This window comes from Anoplolepis gracilipes, chromosome 4 (assembly GCF_047496725.1).
Source record: "Anoplolepis gracilipes chromosome 4, ASM4749672v1, whole genome shotgun sequence".
NCBI classification, from domain to species: Eukaryota; Metazoa; Arthropoda; class Insecta; order Hymenoptera; family Formicidae; genus Anoplolepis; species Anoplolepis gracilipes.
In genome coordinates this window covers 288,546-305,071 of record NC_132973.1, presented here as the reverse complement: position 1 = coordinate 305,071, position 16,526 = coordinate 288,546, and the positions used below count along the sequence as shown (strand labels likewise).

General features: G+C 41.8%; 1 protein-coding gene across 3 annotated transcripts in view; it reads left to right on the top strand.

Annotated features, from left to right (window-relative positions):
• The window catches only part of Ser (protein serrate), a 109,641-nt gene that overhangs the window by 73,110 nt on the left and 20,005 nt on the right, over window positions 1-16,526 (top strand). For all 3 annotated transcript variants that reach the window (XM_072890991.1, XM_072890992.1, XM_072890990.1), the window contains one exon: window positions 11,901-12,188. In XM_072890991.1, the coding sequence (XP_072747092.1) occupies window positions 11,901-12,188 (288 nt within the window). The remainder of the gene's footprint in view (window positions 1-11,900; window positions 12,189-16,526) is intronic.

Below are 16,526 nucleotides of genomic sequence, written 5' to 3'. Positions count from 1 at the left end.
TTTATATCTCGCAAGGTTGCGTTCTAATCTACAAAGCGATTACTGCCGCGCGATTTCTTGCGCGATTCTGCAGACTTTCCACGAGCGCAGCTGACGCTTCTCCCAACCATGGCGATCAATGAGCTCACGATTGAGATCAACCCGGAAGTAGGCGCGTGATCTCTCAAACGTATACGATGAAACGACTCCTACTTAGATCGTTATTGTAACATCTGGCGTATATATATGAGAGATTAGTTTCATTTTTACAAAAGTATTAATATATTTCTCAAAACACTACTTATATATGTATTTTAATTCATCAATTATTATTAATTGAAAAAGTCAAGAAAAAAATGCCGTTTTTGCAGTAAAATATCCGGTTGCATATATGCTACGATTTTTTTCACTTGTTTGAATTTCTCATAAATCGCAACTATGCGATCGATGAGTTTCTTTTACATATTTGACGCGAGTCGTGCGACAACCGCGATTAATCGACCACGATCAACTTTGGACCATCTGATTAAAAACGATTTCACGGGAAGCGGTGTCTTTATAATCGGAAGGTGTTGATGTGGCCTGACTAACATGAATATCCTACCCAGCTGGTAGATTGACTGACTCTCTCATTGCGATTTTCCACAGCGAGGATTCCGCGGCAGCGCATTGGACGGCAAAGAGAACGAAAGACACCGGTCTTTCTATTAAGCTTGAAGTTGCACGAGGCATCCGACAATTATCGTAAATCCCCGTTATGGATCCCTTGGGTACCGGGATTGATCTGCACCCATCTGCATATATGTGGCGAGATGCGCCTGAGATTCGTCTCGGCGACTTTTATCGGCCGCTGCCGCGATTGATAATTCATCGTGACTCCCATCACCGCGGCTTAATTATCCGCTGAACGTGCCGTGGACGTATCATCGGCTCCCGTTTAATATGAGAAATGCGGTTTGCGCAATTGCGCACGACTCTCGGCGCGATTCTGACCGTTAACCGCATCTACGATCTTTCCTGTTTTCGAACGATCAGCAAAACCATGTTTTCTCTCTCTCTCTCTCTCTCTCTCTCTCTCTCTCTCTCTCTCTCTCTCTCCCTCTCTCTCTCTCGAGTATATTTTACATTATATTATTTATTGGCAGCTCACTCGCATTCCGATCGATTTGACGATTATTATTGCACGCAAATATGCATTCTGCAACTGTGTTATTGTACTCATTTATTCGCTATTATAATAATTCTGATTGATGTTGAAAAATAATTGTAGCGATTTCAAAGATATTATATTTTACACATTTATCTTTGCCAGATTTATTATGCAAAGCAACGAGAATACTATACCATCGGATTAATGAATATTTCCATGTTATTAACAAATAACGGTTGGCAATGATTATTATAGTGGAACGATAAAAAGTGATGGATGAATTTATTAATATTAAAATTTACATTAACATTAGCATGAATTTATTAACATTAATGCTCAAGATAAATATCTTCGAAGCCTTCAAATTTTTTTTGTATGTGTTAATTTCTACGAGAAACTTTCCATTGGTATTATATTTTACTATGAGAAACCATGGATCTTATATCCCGTCAAAATGCGCTGTTGCAATTTTCGCGCATAATTCTTACAATCGTTCGCCAACAAAACTTAGTAATCTTACGATCGGCAAGAAATTTTTATTCGACGTGAGCAAAGTATAATTAATCGGGCATGATTGATTAACCGGCCGATTGGCGGAATCTCACAATCAGAAAAAAAAATACAACTATTTCAAACACAATAGCTTTGATTGGCGGCCTTAGTTCCGCTGCGCCTCGGGTCCCGCGTTTAAGAAGAATCTGAAAGAGCAGTCCACCGAGATCGTAATTACACGCTCGCGCGATTACAAACTTCTTCGCAGTGTGACGTTTATTGCACCGGCGAGATTTCGCGGTGCCGTTAATTAACGTAAACTCGTTAAATTCGATCTATCTGCGTGACTTAATTAAAATTTGCGGTACGCATCCACCACGGCATAGACCGATGGCTCGGCTTCTTCCGCGTGACAGGCGCGAGATAAACTCAGCAACAAGATATATATATATAGTATATATATCTGTGTGGCGTAGTGTATATATACACTATATACACTACGCCACTTGCGCTTCTTGTTCGACGACAACGACGAAGACGACGACCCATTAAGCCTGCGCCTCCTTCCGCTTTCGTCCTGGGAACCGATCTAGAGCCTCTCGCGCATCTCTCACTTTGATTCATTTCTTCTCTCTCTATCTCTCTTGTTTTTTTTTTCTTCGTTCGCAATCGTTTCGTTCCGTGTCTATCGGCGTGGCCAATTATCGGCTTCAAGAGGAAGACGAACAGGAATGTTTCACTGTCGAAAGTGAAAACGACGGTTAAACTAGAAAGACGGGTGCGCGCGATTGGCGATTTACGCTGTGTATATACAACGATGAAGAACGAGGAAAGATTAGTAATGACACGAAGAAAAATGCAAAAAAAATTAAACAAAATATTAATCTCGAATCCGATGATTGAATAAACGTGGAGCAAAGATAGATAGATAGATAGATAGATAGATAGATAGATAGATAGAGAGAGAGAGAGAGAGAGAGAGAGAGAGAGAGAGAGAGAGAGAGAGAGAGAGAGAGAGAGAGAGAGAGAGAGAGAGAGAGCGAGTTACGGAAATAACGCGGAACGTGATGATAGCCGAGTAAACGGAGAATCCTTCAGGGCAGAAGAAGTCTCTTCCGCGCGGGTGAGAGAGCTACCGCCGGGCGAGAGAAGCGCCGGTGGCCGAGGAAAAAGCTTGTTGCGTGGCGAGAACGAATGAGCGAGAGAAAGGGGACGGGGAAGGAAGATGAAAACGGAAAGCGAGCGCACAGCAGCCGAAGCGGTGCCGGAGTCGGGTTTTTAAGCGAAGCGTTTAGTCGGCGGTCACGCGAATCCCCTATAAAAATCAGCCCCGAGGCGAGCAACCTCGGCGAATGCTCGACAGATAGACGGATAATGTGGCCCGGTGGCGTTGCCCCGTGTAGCGTGGTGAGGCATGGCGTGGCATGGCATGGCATGGCATGGCATGGCGTGGCGTGGCATGGCGTGGCGTGGCGTGGCGTGGCGCTGGGGCCCCGGTCTGGTACCCTATGGACCTCGGCGGCGCACAGGTGCGTGCCTGCGAATTCTTTTTCCCATGTGGTTCGTCGGTAGTAAGGAAGGCAGGGAAGAGCAGAGAACAGACGAGTTGGCTGTGAGTGAACCTACACGGAGAGCTTTCACGAGAAACTTTCGTGGAAACGAGTCGCGGATGCTGCCTCACGAGTTTTTGAAATGCGTTAAATATAATGAGACACCTTAATATGTAACTGCAATGACCGATGAAAAGCAGTGACTATACATGCATATTAATTAATTCTTTCAGTTATTCCGCTGATTTATTTATTTTTTATTACACGAATCCATGGAAAAAAAATCTTGTTAGAAAACAGAGAGAGAATCATATTTCAAATAATGACGGTATGAAATGTTCACAATTATCGAGCAATGATTTTCTGTTTTCGAAGACTGGGATGGTTTCTTTGGAATGGTATCAATCGGATTTTTTTTGTTTGTCGATTCGTCTCCGTTATTCGATCGAAAACCAGAAAGAAGAACGAGCGCGAAAGGGAAGTTCGCAAGTCAGTGCGAGAACGGCGGGAATACCATTCGTTTCGAGAAGAAAGATGCGGTTTTTTTCTTCGCAGATACTTCTGTGCTTCATTGGCCGCCTTCGGCTGTTGTTTTCTTGTCCTTCACCGACGACGGCCGTGGATAAAAGAATGACGAACTCGTGAACGTTGGCAGGTGTAACTGGTAAAACTTCGAGACGGCCTATTAACAGTTACTTATTTATTTTGTGTTTCTCGGGAAAGAATCGCATCGATCTTTCAAAACTGCATTAATTCTAGTATCTTACCTTGTGCGCAAAAACATACATAAATTATATTACCCTTACGTGCAAAAACTTACTGATAAAACACTTACTGTCTATCCAAATTATAATCGCCGTTCTTCATCACGAGTCAAATCACTTGTCGGAATTATACAGCACTTACCATCCAGTTCTCCTCATCTTAAATTCATAGTACGCGCACATCTTGCATTTCGCACACATGACTGAAATATGCGTCGCAAACGGCCGGCCGTTTAGAAGAACGACGGGAAGATAGCGGGATTTATCGCCGGCAGTTTGTTTTATTTGGGAATTTCAATAATGAGACTATCTGAAATTCAAACGGGAAGGGCCCCCCCCCCCCCTCCCCCCGGGACGGTCGGTTCACCGCTCATTTTCGTGTTCACTGAACTCGAGCAACGCGCCAACATCGATTATGATTAAGTGCGCACCTTAACGCTCACTCTCTCCATCAACTGGCCAATGTTTTTCTTTTTAATTTATTATCGCGTTTCGAACCCACTCGATTTAGTCGATTTACAATACATGTATAATCGCTCCGCTGCGTCCAATGTCGCGCGTGTACTTACGCAACGTGTAATCGGGAATAATCATCCTCGTAATCTATAGTCCACTGATTAGAGACTGCGGCGATTACTTTCTTTTCGCCGCGTGACGATCTTTTGTACTGGCGCTCCAAGCAGTTTTCAGTTGATTGTTTTACACTTTCAAGTCCTTACTACGATGATACGAAAGATGACCGCAAAATAAAATTGACGAGTTCGGACACAAGATGCGATTTACAATACAACGTTATGGCCTCGCACATTCACAAATAATATTCACGTTTATACCAGTAGCAGTGTGCGTTTGATATTTACTAGCTTGTAATTAGTTTTACAATTAGACAGATCCAAGATTTAGAAGATTTAATTCTCGGACATTTTATAATAATTTTCTCATAATTATTGGCTCGGAATTCATCTTAGATAGTTTATAAGTACGAATAAACTTCAAGAAATTGGAAATATTAAAGTGAGTTGCACACAATTATTGACTGATTGTGAAATTAATTGCAGAGGAGGCGAGAGTAGACTTCCTTTCCCGAGAAAGAGGAAAGGAATACCTTAGACGGATGATTGCTCAGGTGGAATGAGCGGACCGTTATTGAGATTTTATCGAATGCTGTACGCAGTTATTAGTTAATAGAACGAAACCGATATACCCGCGTCTGCATCATAGACGGACACCTTGCGCAAAGGCTTGCATGACCACGAAACAACGACTCACACCTGTTTCTGCTGTTTCGAGCCCGCGACTCGATTCTTCCAGGCAGGTAGAAGATGTTCAGACTAAGGATGCTGCAACCAATCTCTCCGGTCCAGGACGATCGATCGTGTTTCATCGTTCCTTGACTAACGCTAACAAACGCTGATCGATAGCGACCTGCCGATTTATGCAGCGACGACAAGTTCCCATGAGTCTTCCCATAACGAATATGATACAACACCTACGCGTTCGACTGAGATCTCGTTCGAAGAAATAAAAATAAAGATGTAGACAGAAAACATTATTTCGCGAAATAAAAACTATCTATCATTATCGCAGAGTCATCTTTGCAATGTTATGAATTTTATTATCCAATTAATGGGAAGAATCTTAAGTATATTTTTTACGACTAGTTGTAAACTATATTATTGTCTCAATCGTCAAAGAACATTATGGCTTTCTTTGACAGATTTTTTTCCACAATTATTAATTTAACAACAGCTGCTTTACGATCATTGCAGCGAGTGATTTTTTTATTATTGAATTATGTGATGCATCTAAACGAGATTTCGTCATTAAGATACAATTAAATAATGCGTGATAAAAAATGTTTTTTTTTTTATCAAACAACATGTAAAACATATAACAAGAAGGACAGCGCGTGATATTATTGAAGAAATATCTGGAGAAAATCATGAAATGATTAATACGCTAGAGCAAAATTAATCAGATAACTTTTTATTCGGATCTTGATCGATTCTCGTCTATGTGATGATAAAGAGGCAAAAAGGCAGGGGGTCCGCGGGACTTCCCACGCGAAGTAAGACTTTTTTAATTATTTCGGTAATTTGTGGCCGCGTTAGAGGCAGTCTGGCAGCCTTGCCGATGGGGCTTGGCGAGCGGGTAGCAAATAATATTAAGTATAGGTCTCTATATCTCTCGCGGAAGGGAGGGAGAGAGAGATATATGGGAGCCTGAACCTGTAGCGTATACCGGGGCAACACAACACAAGCCCGTGAAACGTGAGCGGGCATGCGAAACACAACGGAACACAGTGCAGAAACGAGACGTGCAATACGAGCGACCAATACACACACATAAACGCACACCCGGAGACGATTCGTCCGTGCAGATTCTACGGTATAAAATTAAATGGTGTTCGGTAGGTCTATTTCACTCGGGCAGGTAGCGGCCACCGGTAATTACTACCTATGACTTGGGAGCTCAGAGATAAAATGAAAGGCTCCGGACGATTTTCGAAACCGAAATCGCGTCAGTCGCCGATGCGGTGCTGTTGTTGCTGCTGATGCTGCTGCTGCTGCTGCTGATGCTGCTGCTGCTGCGTGTTCCCTTTTCTATCCCTCCCTCTTGCCAATTCTCGCTCGTTCTTTCTTTCCTTTCTGCAATTCGAAGTAGAGTCGCGCGATTCGATTGCGCCACTTGACTCTCACAATCTCTATGTGCGATAATTTACGAAATAAGAAAAATGATAAAAAATATATAATTTCCATTATTTTTTTTTTATTAGTATGCAAAAAAAAACTACGAAAGATAACGTAGTTACAAACTTGTTGCACCCATTCTTTTTTTTTCTCTATTTTTTTCTCTAAATGTGTCGGTTATCCAAATTTGCGTTTATTGCGCGAGTTGTTTAAAGTGCATCATAAAAATTATTTAGTTAACTCAGCTAATTTAAATGGAAAATTTTTGTAGGCGCATTGCCCCTTTCCAATTAGCATTAGCATATAATGATAAGATACGGGTACTCCATCGACGTGTCCTGCTGTGATGCCAGACGGTAGCAGGTTCGCAATTAAGATATTAAAAGAACACCTCTCTTCCGTAGGTTTACATAATCATAGCCGAGTATAATTACGTATTTACATAATTGCATATATATCGTGCACACGGTTATTCCCCGCCTATGTTTAGCCCGCTAATGAAATCGACGATAATAATCGATTTGTATATCACCCATTTTGTGCACTTATCCACTTTTTAAAACTTTTTATCGTTCTCGAGTTAAATATCACGACGGTTAGTTAGTTTCAGGTGAGAATATATCAAATTATATTGTCATGCGTTTTTTTTTTTTGTAATTCATTCTAATAACGAATTTGGTTGGATGCACTAGTGCGTACCTACTGCACATTGAAGTTTATCGTACATAAATTTAGATTAGCATAAGTAATTACAATAGTAAGATAATTATAACAGTACGAATTATTATTATTCATCATATTTAACAATAATAATAATATAGGTCTTAAATAATTTATGTACGATAATCTTTACGTACACTAGTGCGCACAATCCAACCGAGTTCGCTATAATAAATGGGATGTTAACTAGATACTTTTATACAAATCAAATAATTGAATAAAAGATTTTTTAAATAAAGCCATCTTTTATTATTTAATTACAATGATTCATTATTATTCAACAATAAGATTGAAAAGTTAGAAAAATTTGAGTTAGATTTTGCATTGATTGTTTGTCTAATAAAAGGAAAATCGTGCCGAACGGCATTTCGAAACTTCTGTCAGATCTGATTTTCGCGAGTCGACTCGCGAAATGAGCTCTCTCAGAAGGGAGCAAGAACAAAGGAAGGAGGAAGACGTATCAGAGAGGACACGGTAGAGTCGTTTCTCAGTATGCGTTCCGCGGGTGTTTCTTTGTGTGTTTTTTTTTTTTTTTTTTTTTTTTTTTTTTTTTTTTTTTTAACAAATTATTCGTACTTCTCTGCTAGCACAAGTTTCACAGGAGTGTGTATATAAAAGTAGGCGCACCGAGGTATGGCTCGCTGCACCTTGGCTATGCGGAAAGGAAAGGCTCTTCTTCAACGGCGAACCGACCGACCGTCGCGCGAGCGTGCAAGCACGCATACAGACACGCGTGCAACTCGGCATACATCGAAGGCCGTCGATCTGTTTCTCCAGCGCGTGTATACACGGAGCGGGTAACGTTGTGACAGGTTACACAGACGTATACATGCTCCGGCAGATAGATAACGCATCTCTCTTTCTCTGCGAAACATTTCATCTCTGGGTGTTCAGAAATTAATCTCCGAAACTCGAGCTAGACTCCGGTCTGATCTCGTCGTGAGAAAATGACTCAAAAATTAAATTCATACGCCTTTTCAAAAGTATCTTCCTGCAACTCCATCATTAAAAAGGCAATAATGCAGTCGGGTATAATTTAAGAATCTTATTTTTCAATGTAAATCATGAAACCTGTTTAAAGGACAATGGAGTTATTACAATGTGCGCGTAATGTGCGGTTAGAAAGGGATGAACTTTCAACTTAATAACCGCGAAAGCGAGCGCCGCTGCGAAAGACGAAAGAAACGAACGCTCCGAAGGCGCGGTGTCAGGATGGGGAAGTGGCCGCTAATACGAGGTGTCCCCCACCTTTATTACACCTCGACAGCCCCGGGGAACTTCAATTATCGCTGGGTGGCGGTCGACTCCGACCATGTGGGAAAATGCTGGGATAGAGACTCGTGTCTTTTTTTCAACGATGAACGCGAAATTGAGTCGAGCGCGAGAACCGTGACCGAATTTGGGTTGCACAGATTTTTTCAAGTTTAACGAAAACGATTTTTATCACGCTTTCAAATAATAAATAATGAAATGCAAATTAAATAGTATTAAGAGAAAATTAAAAACAATATTTAATTTTAATTAAAATTTACTTTCATTATAAATAACGATTAAATATTTCTCAGTATTATGTAAATACGCACAATATTATTAATATCTTTATCTCTCTTATCTCTTTACATATATTTTATTTCAAGAATAAACATGTGGAAGAGTGAAAGCATTTATTGAAATAATATCGAAAATTCTTGAGTCTAACTTTTCAATTCAGTGCCAAAATTTCGTCAGATATTCTGGTCGCGTCTCACGAACGATCTTCTCTTAAATATCTTCCGGTCAAGGCTCTCCGGTAAGCGCCCATCCGCCGTTGCGTCTAGAAGAGAGAGGACTCTTCCGCGTCGGCTAACTTAAAGCATCTCCAGCTTGCCCGTCGTCCGGCAATTTCTCGTCGGCACGTGAGCAGACTGTGCAAAGTTTGCGGAGCGCGCGTTCGCAAACGTCCGCGCGCGCGCGCGCGCAAGTGAGAAGGAGAAAGAGGAAACTCTAACGCTGTACCGCGCACGGAGGCAAGAGGTTACCGGCGAAGCCAAGAGCCGAGAACCGAGAACCGAGAGAGCCTCTAGAATAAGTATGCCCGGCTAATAAAACGCGTACGCGGGTCGTTACACACGGCGTTCGCTTTCCAAACAAACGCGCAGCTCTCGTCACCGCGCACGGAAACTCGTACGACGCGACGTCGGGATTTATCGCTAGACAGGCAATTCATCGTCGTAAAAACGACGACGTCGAACGTCGTCGCGATCAGGAGGAGCAGTCTCGCCAATTCTGTGATTTTCAGATGAAAACCATCGGCCATTTTTAACACATTAATAATATATACGCTGCGAACGTACATAATTATTACTGTCGTCTAATAATTAAATCATGATAGTTTTATGAGAGGAAAAGGACGTTGGAATTGTATATGTGAGGCTTTACGAATAACAGTTTGAAGTACTTAGGTGTTTAAAATTTATTAAAACAAATCTTTTCTTTAAATGAAATGATGTAGAAGAAAATGAAGTAAATTGTTATTACATTATAAAATGCTAGAGAATATTAACAGAACTAATTTTAAAAGCAATACGAATATCTAAAAAACCACGATTAATATCATTAATTTTTTAAATATGAAATATACATTATGTATATTAATATCACTAAATAGATATAAAATTCTTTCAACGAAACACATTTACATATCTATTATAGAATAAAACTAAAGTTTGATACATATGAGAAAAGATATAATATGTATGTAATATGTATAACTCTGTACAATATTTATAATTTTTCTAAATGACAGGAATATTGTACATTCTTATGCAACTATTTCATTTATAATTTTATTGTTTGCAGAATAATTTGAATTGTGTCTCTGAATATGATTCAACAATTATTTGTTAAAATACTGATTGTAAACTCATATGACTTTCGCAGAAACGACAGCTGACTCATGCGCTCCTTTCCATCTTCTTTTAAGGATTTCTCAAAATTGCTCCAATGTGTACATTATCAAAGCGCATATCATCAAAGGCACGAAATTACGCGGCTTATATATAGCTTAAGGCTTAAGCGATCTCTACACGTGTCTTTTGTTCGAACGCACACAAGATCCGATTCTTATTACAAAGTCCATTATGTTATGGCAAAACTCCTCCGTCTTTCTTGTGTCGCGTGATTGTCACCACGCGAGTATCGTCAATTTGTGAAACGCTTTTCATCTTTTCAATCATGTATCTTCCGTTTTATCCCCGAGGTTTCTCGAATGGAAGAGCCGCGGGCCGCGGGCCGCGGGCCGCGGGCCGCGGGCCGCGGCAGCTCGATGCCGTGCCAGACCGTTAAAATGTCACTCGCGAAACGATCTTATGTAACATAGAAGGAAGCGCGTTATGGAAAGCGCAAAGGCCAGCAGACGATCCTTTGCGCGCTTTCTACCTTCGATCTTACGGTAATTACGTAGGCATAGACATGCATGCACACACATATACATTCACATGTCGAACATAGTTACACACGAGCGATGTATAATACAATGTGATTCTATCCTCCCACTTGTATCCCTTTGAGCGAATTAAATTATAACAAAATCACTTTCACAAGTTTATATAAGCTCCGTCTCTCACACTTGTAGTAGTTGAGGTTTTCACAAATATTTTTTTATTTGATTCTAGATTTTAATATATGGTCAATTATTAAAAAAAAAAAAAAATTAATGCGACATAAAGGAGTGGAGTAATTGTATTGCATTTAGCATCGATTTATGTCGTGATTGGAATTTGCGTATAAGGAACTCGGATGTGCAAGTGTGTGAGAAAGAAGTAATCGCTCTTACCGTATGTACTTACGTAGAGTGTGCGATGCGTATCGCGCGTAACGGCATGCAGTATTGGCGAGCTCGAAAATTGGCCGACCGCGCGATTGCAGTTTCGAAACTGCTTGGTTTCTTTCCCGAGATTGGCCCCAAGTTGCCGCTGCTGTTGCTGCCGCTGCCGCTGCCGCTGCCGCTGCTGCTGTATTCGGTGCATTCGCCCGAGGGCCCTGTCTATCTCTTTCTCCTTAACACGAGACTTCCGTTTCCACGATACGCAATAATGGACAGTAACCCGAGGCTTTTCAGGCCTCCGTGCTTGGCACAGGAGCGGGAATCAAATTTTATGAAAAAGCCTTTCACAATACTCGAAGGGACTTGGTATTTTTTTTTTTTTTTTTATCTCTCTTTTCCCACGTTCATTTTCTCTCAATTTCACGATTTATGTAACAATATTCACAATGAGTTAATAAGTAATTCTCGTTAATGCCTAACAAATCGTTGCATAATTTAATATCTGAATACCTTAATCTGAATATTAATTGTTTTATTTAAAACTTAAAACGACAAAAATGTGTGAATGGTGTGATTGTAGAAACATTCTCTTTTGTTAGATACTGAACATGCTTTCAACGTATTCAGCGTTATCACGATTAATAATCGTTACAGTAATTGCAATAATAATAATGCTTAACATGTTGAAATCATATATTATATAATATATGTAGAGTCAGTCTTTACAAATATTTGCATTTATCGTTGCAGGCGATAACCGCGAGCGGATACTTTGAGGTGCAGATCCTCTCGCTGACAAACAACAGGGGCACCTTGGTGGATGGTAGGTGTTGCGGCGGGGGAGGCGGGGGCGGATTCCCGCCCTGTACGACGCCCTGCTCGACGACCTTCTGGCTCTGCCTCAAGGAGTATCAATCGAATGTCACCGCCATCGGCTCCTGTAGCTTCGGCAACGTATCTAGTCATGCTCTCGGTCCGAACACCTTTACTCTCACCGAACCCGTCACCCTGCAACTCCACTTCACCTTTCGATGGACGGTAAGTTATTACTTTAATCTATATATCTCAACTTATTGAGCGCGATTGTTCTTTTTCTATAATTTTTATATAATTATAATTTTAATTACAAATGCAACTTTATAAAAATATTGAAAAATATCTGTTCCATTTAAGAGGAATTAAAAATGTTTCCAATTAAGTACGGTTTGCTAATATTATTTTTATCGAATACGCGAAGTCGAAATCCGTCAACATTGTCGGATAAGAATCAGATGGTTGCATGTAACGTTAAATACGCGTTGAGAGAGGATCGAGGACGGAGAGAAGGCAGGCACTCGGAGAGCACGTTGAGTGCCAAAACACACGCGCGACATCACCTAATATCCGTGAGAACGTCGGCTGAAAATCCCAACCGGTCGTCGTTACACGTATATACGAGGCGCGACGAGCCTTAATTCGATGTCCCGCGCGCGATTAATAACGCGCGTCGCACGGTTAGGTGTATGTATACATATATATATATATATATATATATATATATATATATATATATATATATATATATATACGGGACCGTAATTTTGTTTGGTCACCGGCACAATGGCCGCCGTGCCGAAAGAACGGACGGGCGAGAGGATGAAGCCGTAACGAGGGGACGACACATTCGGGGACTCGCGAGAATCCATTTATCATCGACGTCGTGACACGACGCGACGACGACGCCGCGTCGACGAGAACGGCGGCGTCTCATTAGCGACGCCGCCTCCGGGGATCGACACCGTTTTCTATATACGTATATACACGCATGTATACGCGTGTGTATCGGCGCTCTTTCTCAAGTTTGAGCTTTCATTCTCGAAATCGCCGAAAGCCGGCCGGGTGATGTGAATCGCGATGAACAACGCGCACCGTTCTTTCGCAACGCGCAATGCTAACGACCGCGCGAGTAACAGTCGTGATGCTTATATGTATATAATACATATATATATATATGTAACTCGCATTACATCGCCGGTCGGGCGAATCGCAAATTTCTAGACCTTAGATTCTCTTTGTCTACGATGAGACGAGGAGGCGCGCGCGCGCGCGCGCTGGAGAGAAAAAGAGAGACAGAGAGAGAGAGAGAGAGAGAGAGAGAGAGAGAGAGAGAGTTATCGAATCCGTGCGAGGGATTTCCGGTCCGCTGATCTCTCCCATCCACCGTGAATCGTTGCGTAAAATTCCAGTTTGGTTCCAGTCGCTTGGCAACTCCTCATCGCCGATTCGTCCTTCTCTTCTCTCTCTTTTTCTCGTTTCTTTCCTGTCTTCGCCCTGTCTCCCTTGTCCTCCGTAAACTGTCGCGACGAAATTTTGACAATCGTTTATGACACACGTTATATGAATTTTTATCCCGCAACTTCTTCTGTAATTAGGCATCAATTTATTCCACTGTGATTCTATACGCGAATTTCTCACACACTCGATAACTAGAGAAGATTGCGTCGGCGTATTATTTTATAAATAGTAATTTTGCTAGTTACCTGTTTCTCACACATTTCGTAATTGAGATAATCGTCTCCTATTTAGTCGCGACGAAAGAAAGCATTCATAAATCATGCGTGACTAAAAGAATAAGAGAGATTTTGAAGAGTTTTAAAAGTCTTTTTCCTCCGAGATATCACCATCATGTTATCGTTATAATATTAATATAAAATGCTTTGTCACGGTTCTACAAAATAGTCGCAGCGCACTATTACACGCCGCATTGTACGCGGGAGAAACTCCGTTTTTTTTTTTTTTTTTTTTTTTTTTTTCCGGGACAACCCAAAGAATCTTAGACTCAATTAACAGCGTGCCACCACCTACGATCCGACCGTCGTCGTCGTCGTCTAACGTAATTACGGCATAATGTGCGAGCGATTTCGAGGAGGTCCAAACAGTCCTCTCGAGAGACGTTGGAGTGCACATGCAGGCGTGCCCTTGCGAGCCTGGTATACACATAGGACTCGTCGAGAGTGTCTCCTTCAGACAACGTTGGGTTCGGTGGGTGCCTGAAGGGGCTTCGAGGGGGTACCGCGTTTATGTCCGCGCGGACGGACACGCATTCGAAAAAATATACCCGTGTACCTACCTACCTACCTACCTACGTACCTACCTATCTACCTACCTACCTACCATCTACCATCTACCATCTACCATCTACCTACACGCGCCTATGTCGTCGTGGATTGTTTGAAGAGTTCCAGCTTCTCTGTTTGTACATTTCATAACTCGCTCGCGGGTATCTTCCGACGAGAGGACCCATCGCGACAAAGGAAAACTACGAGGCTCTATTTTTTTCTCTCTCATCTTGAAGGACCGCCGCTACGAGAGATATAAACAGAAACCCTTAAATTGCTTTCCTTTTTTCGTAAAGGATTTTGACACGCTACCTTCGATCGTTTAGCGCTCTAACGGTCTAATTCAATTATGCGCCACTGGTGCGTATAATAAAAAAGAAAAAGTAAGCCTCGAAAGCATACCATATACACGTGCGCCAGAGAACGTAATGTTTGTATGCGCGTGGAGCATAGATGAGGAGATGACAGTGAAATAAGGAGCGCGCAGAGAGATAAAAGCTCGTATATGTATACATCTCGGTACATCTGGGTATATTCGCGTATTCGCGTCGTGTAATAGCTATAAAACCGTTTTCACGTGCTGCCTACCTCGAAAAACGGTAAACCGCTTGACTTTCATCGTTCTTGCGCGGATAATGCCGTCATTATCGTCTCCGCTGATTGAATACGGTATATATAATCTCGTCTCTCGTCTCTCGTCTCTCGTCTCTCGTCTCTCGTCTCTCGTCTCTCGTCTCTCGTCTCTCGTCTCTCGTCGACGCGAGTGAACGGCGCGAGTGAACATTTGCGCGCACGGGCTACCGAATGCCACCTGCGTTTAAGCAGCGACTGGCTCGAGAAAATATATTTACGAGAAATTTCTTCTTCTCGCTGATATATAAATCCTCTGAATCTCATCAAGCGCTGGACGAATCATCGCGCGTACTTTAATTCACGAGTCACGCTTTCCGCAGCGCTCGAAATCCGAAAATGATTTCTCAGATCGTATCACGCGAATCACCAATCGTATATATGTACCTATATATACGTATACGAAAATTGTTATTCAAGCGCACCTCCAAGTTTCAAACATCCGAATCTCATCACTGTAGAATAATTGGATCGTTGAAGCCATTAGACACATATATGAAGAAACATATATATGTATATGTAACGACATCTGTATTCGACATCTTATTACACGAGAGATCAGACGGGACTCCTTCGCGGTGTAACTTTCGATAAGTTACGTACGCGGATATCGCCGGCAATCGCAAGAGTTTTCTAATAACGACCTAGTTTACGCAAACGTGATGCGGTCGCGGTGCGATGCAGCAACGTCAAACTTGTCATCGTCTTTCCTCGTTGACTTTCCCCACTTTTAATTTCCAATACCGATGTGAGAAGGAAAATATAGGACCAAGATCTCTTTCTCTTCTCTCTCCATTGCAGTGGAGTGAGTGGCATAATAGCATGGGAAGCGATCGGCGATGTATGTGTATATACATATATGGTTGAGTTTTGCACAATCTTCTCGTAGGAGTCGTATGCATCTTCGACCGGCGCGTTTCGTGTCTCCTTTCTCTGATTATGCATCTCTTTCTCTCATGTTCTCTCTCCTCGTGCGACTCGAGATCTCTCCTTTCTCTCTTTCTCTCTCTCTCTCTCTCTCTCTCTCTCTCTCTCTCTCTCTCTCTTTCTCTCTCTCTTTATCCTTACAATAGATCGTTCAAGTAGTACATCCTCTCTCTTTCTCGTCCGCTTATCCTCGTTCGTTTTCAATAATTTCTCCTCGACCGTCGCCAATGCGACTCCACGAACTCGACTATACGATTCACATGCGTTCTGTATATGCGATCTGTCCGCACGTTTTGTATGCACCGACACGCACGACCGACCTTACACTGCCTCAGACGCATTGGAGAACACATATACAGACCCGCACGCACAATGTCTCCAATCTGGGCGCCGCTATGAATGGCGAAACGTCACTAGACGCCGCCGGATCCACGTGGACGCCGTAAAATTACTGTTTAAGAATACCGCGCGTTCATTTATTCGTTATTCGAGTAATTTAACGAGAATGTTTCGAGAATAACTTTTTATGTTGCGAGCAACTAACATTTTGTAGAAAGAAATTAATAATATAAGTCTTTATATATTCAATATGATATATATAATTCAACTATAATTAATTTTTAGACTATAGAAATCGTAAAGGGTTTTTGACCGTGCGACATCGGTACAGTTATGAAGACGAAAAAAAAGAGCTTGTCCTCCGGATTGAATCGGAAACCGT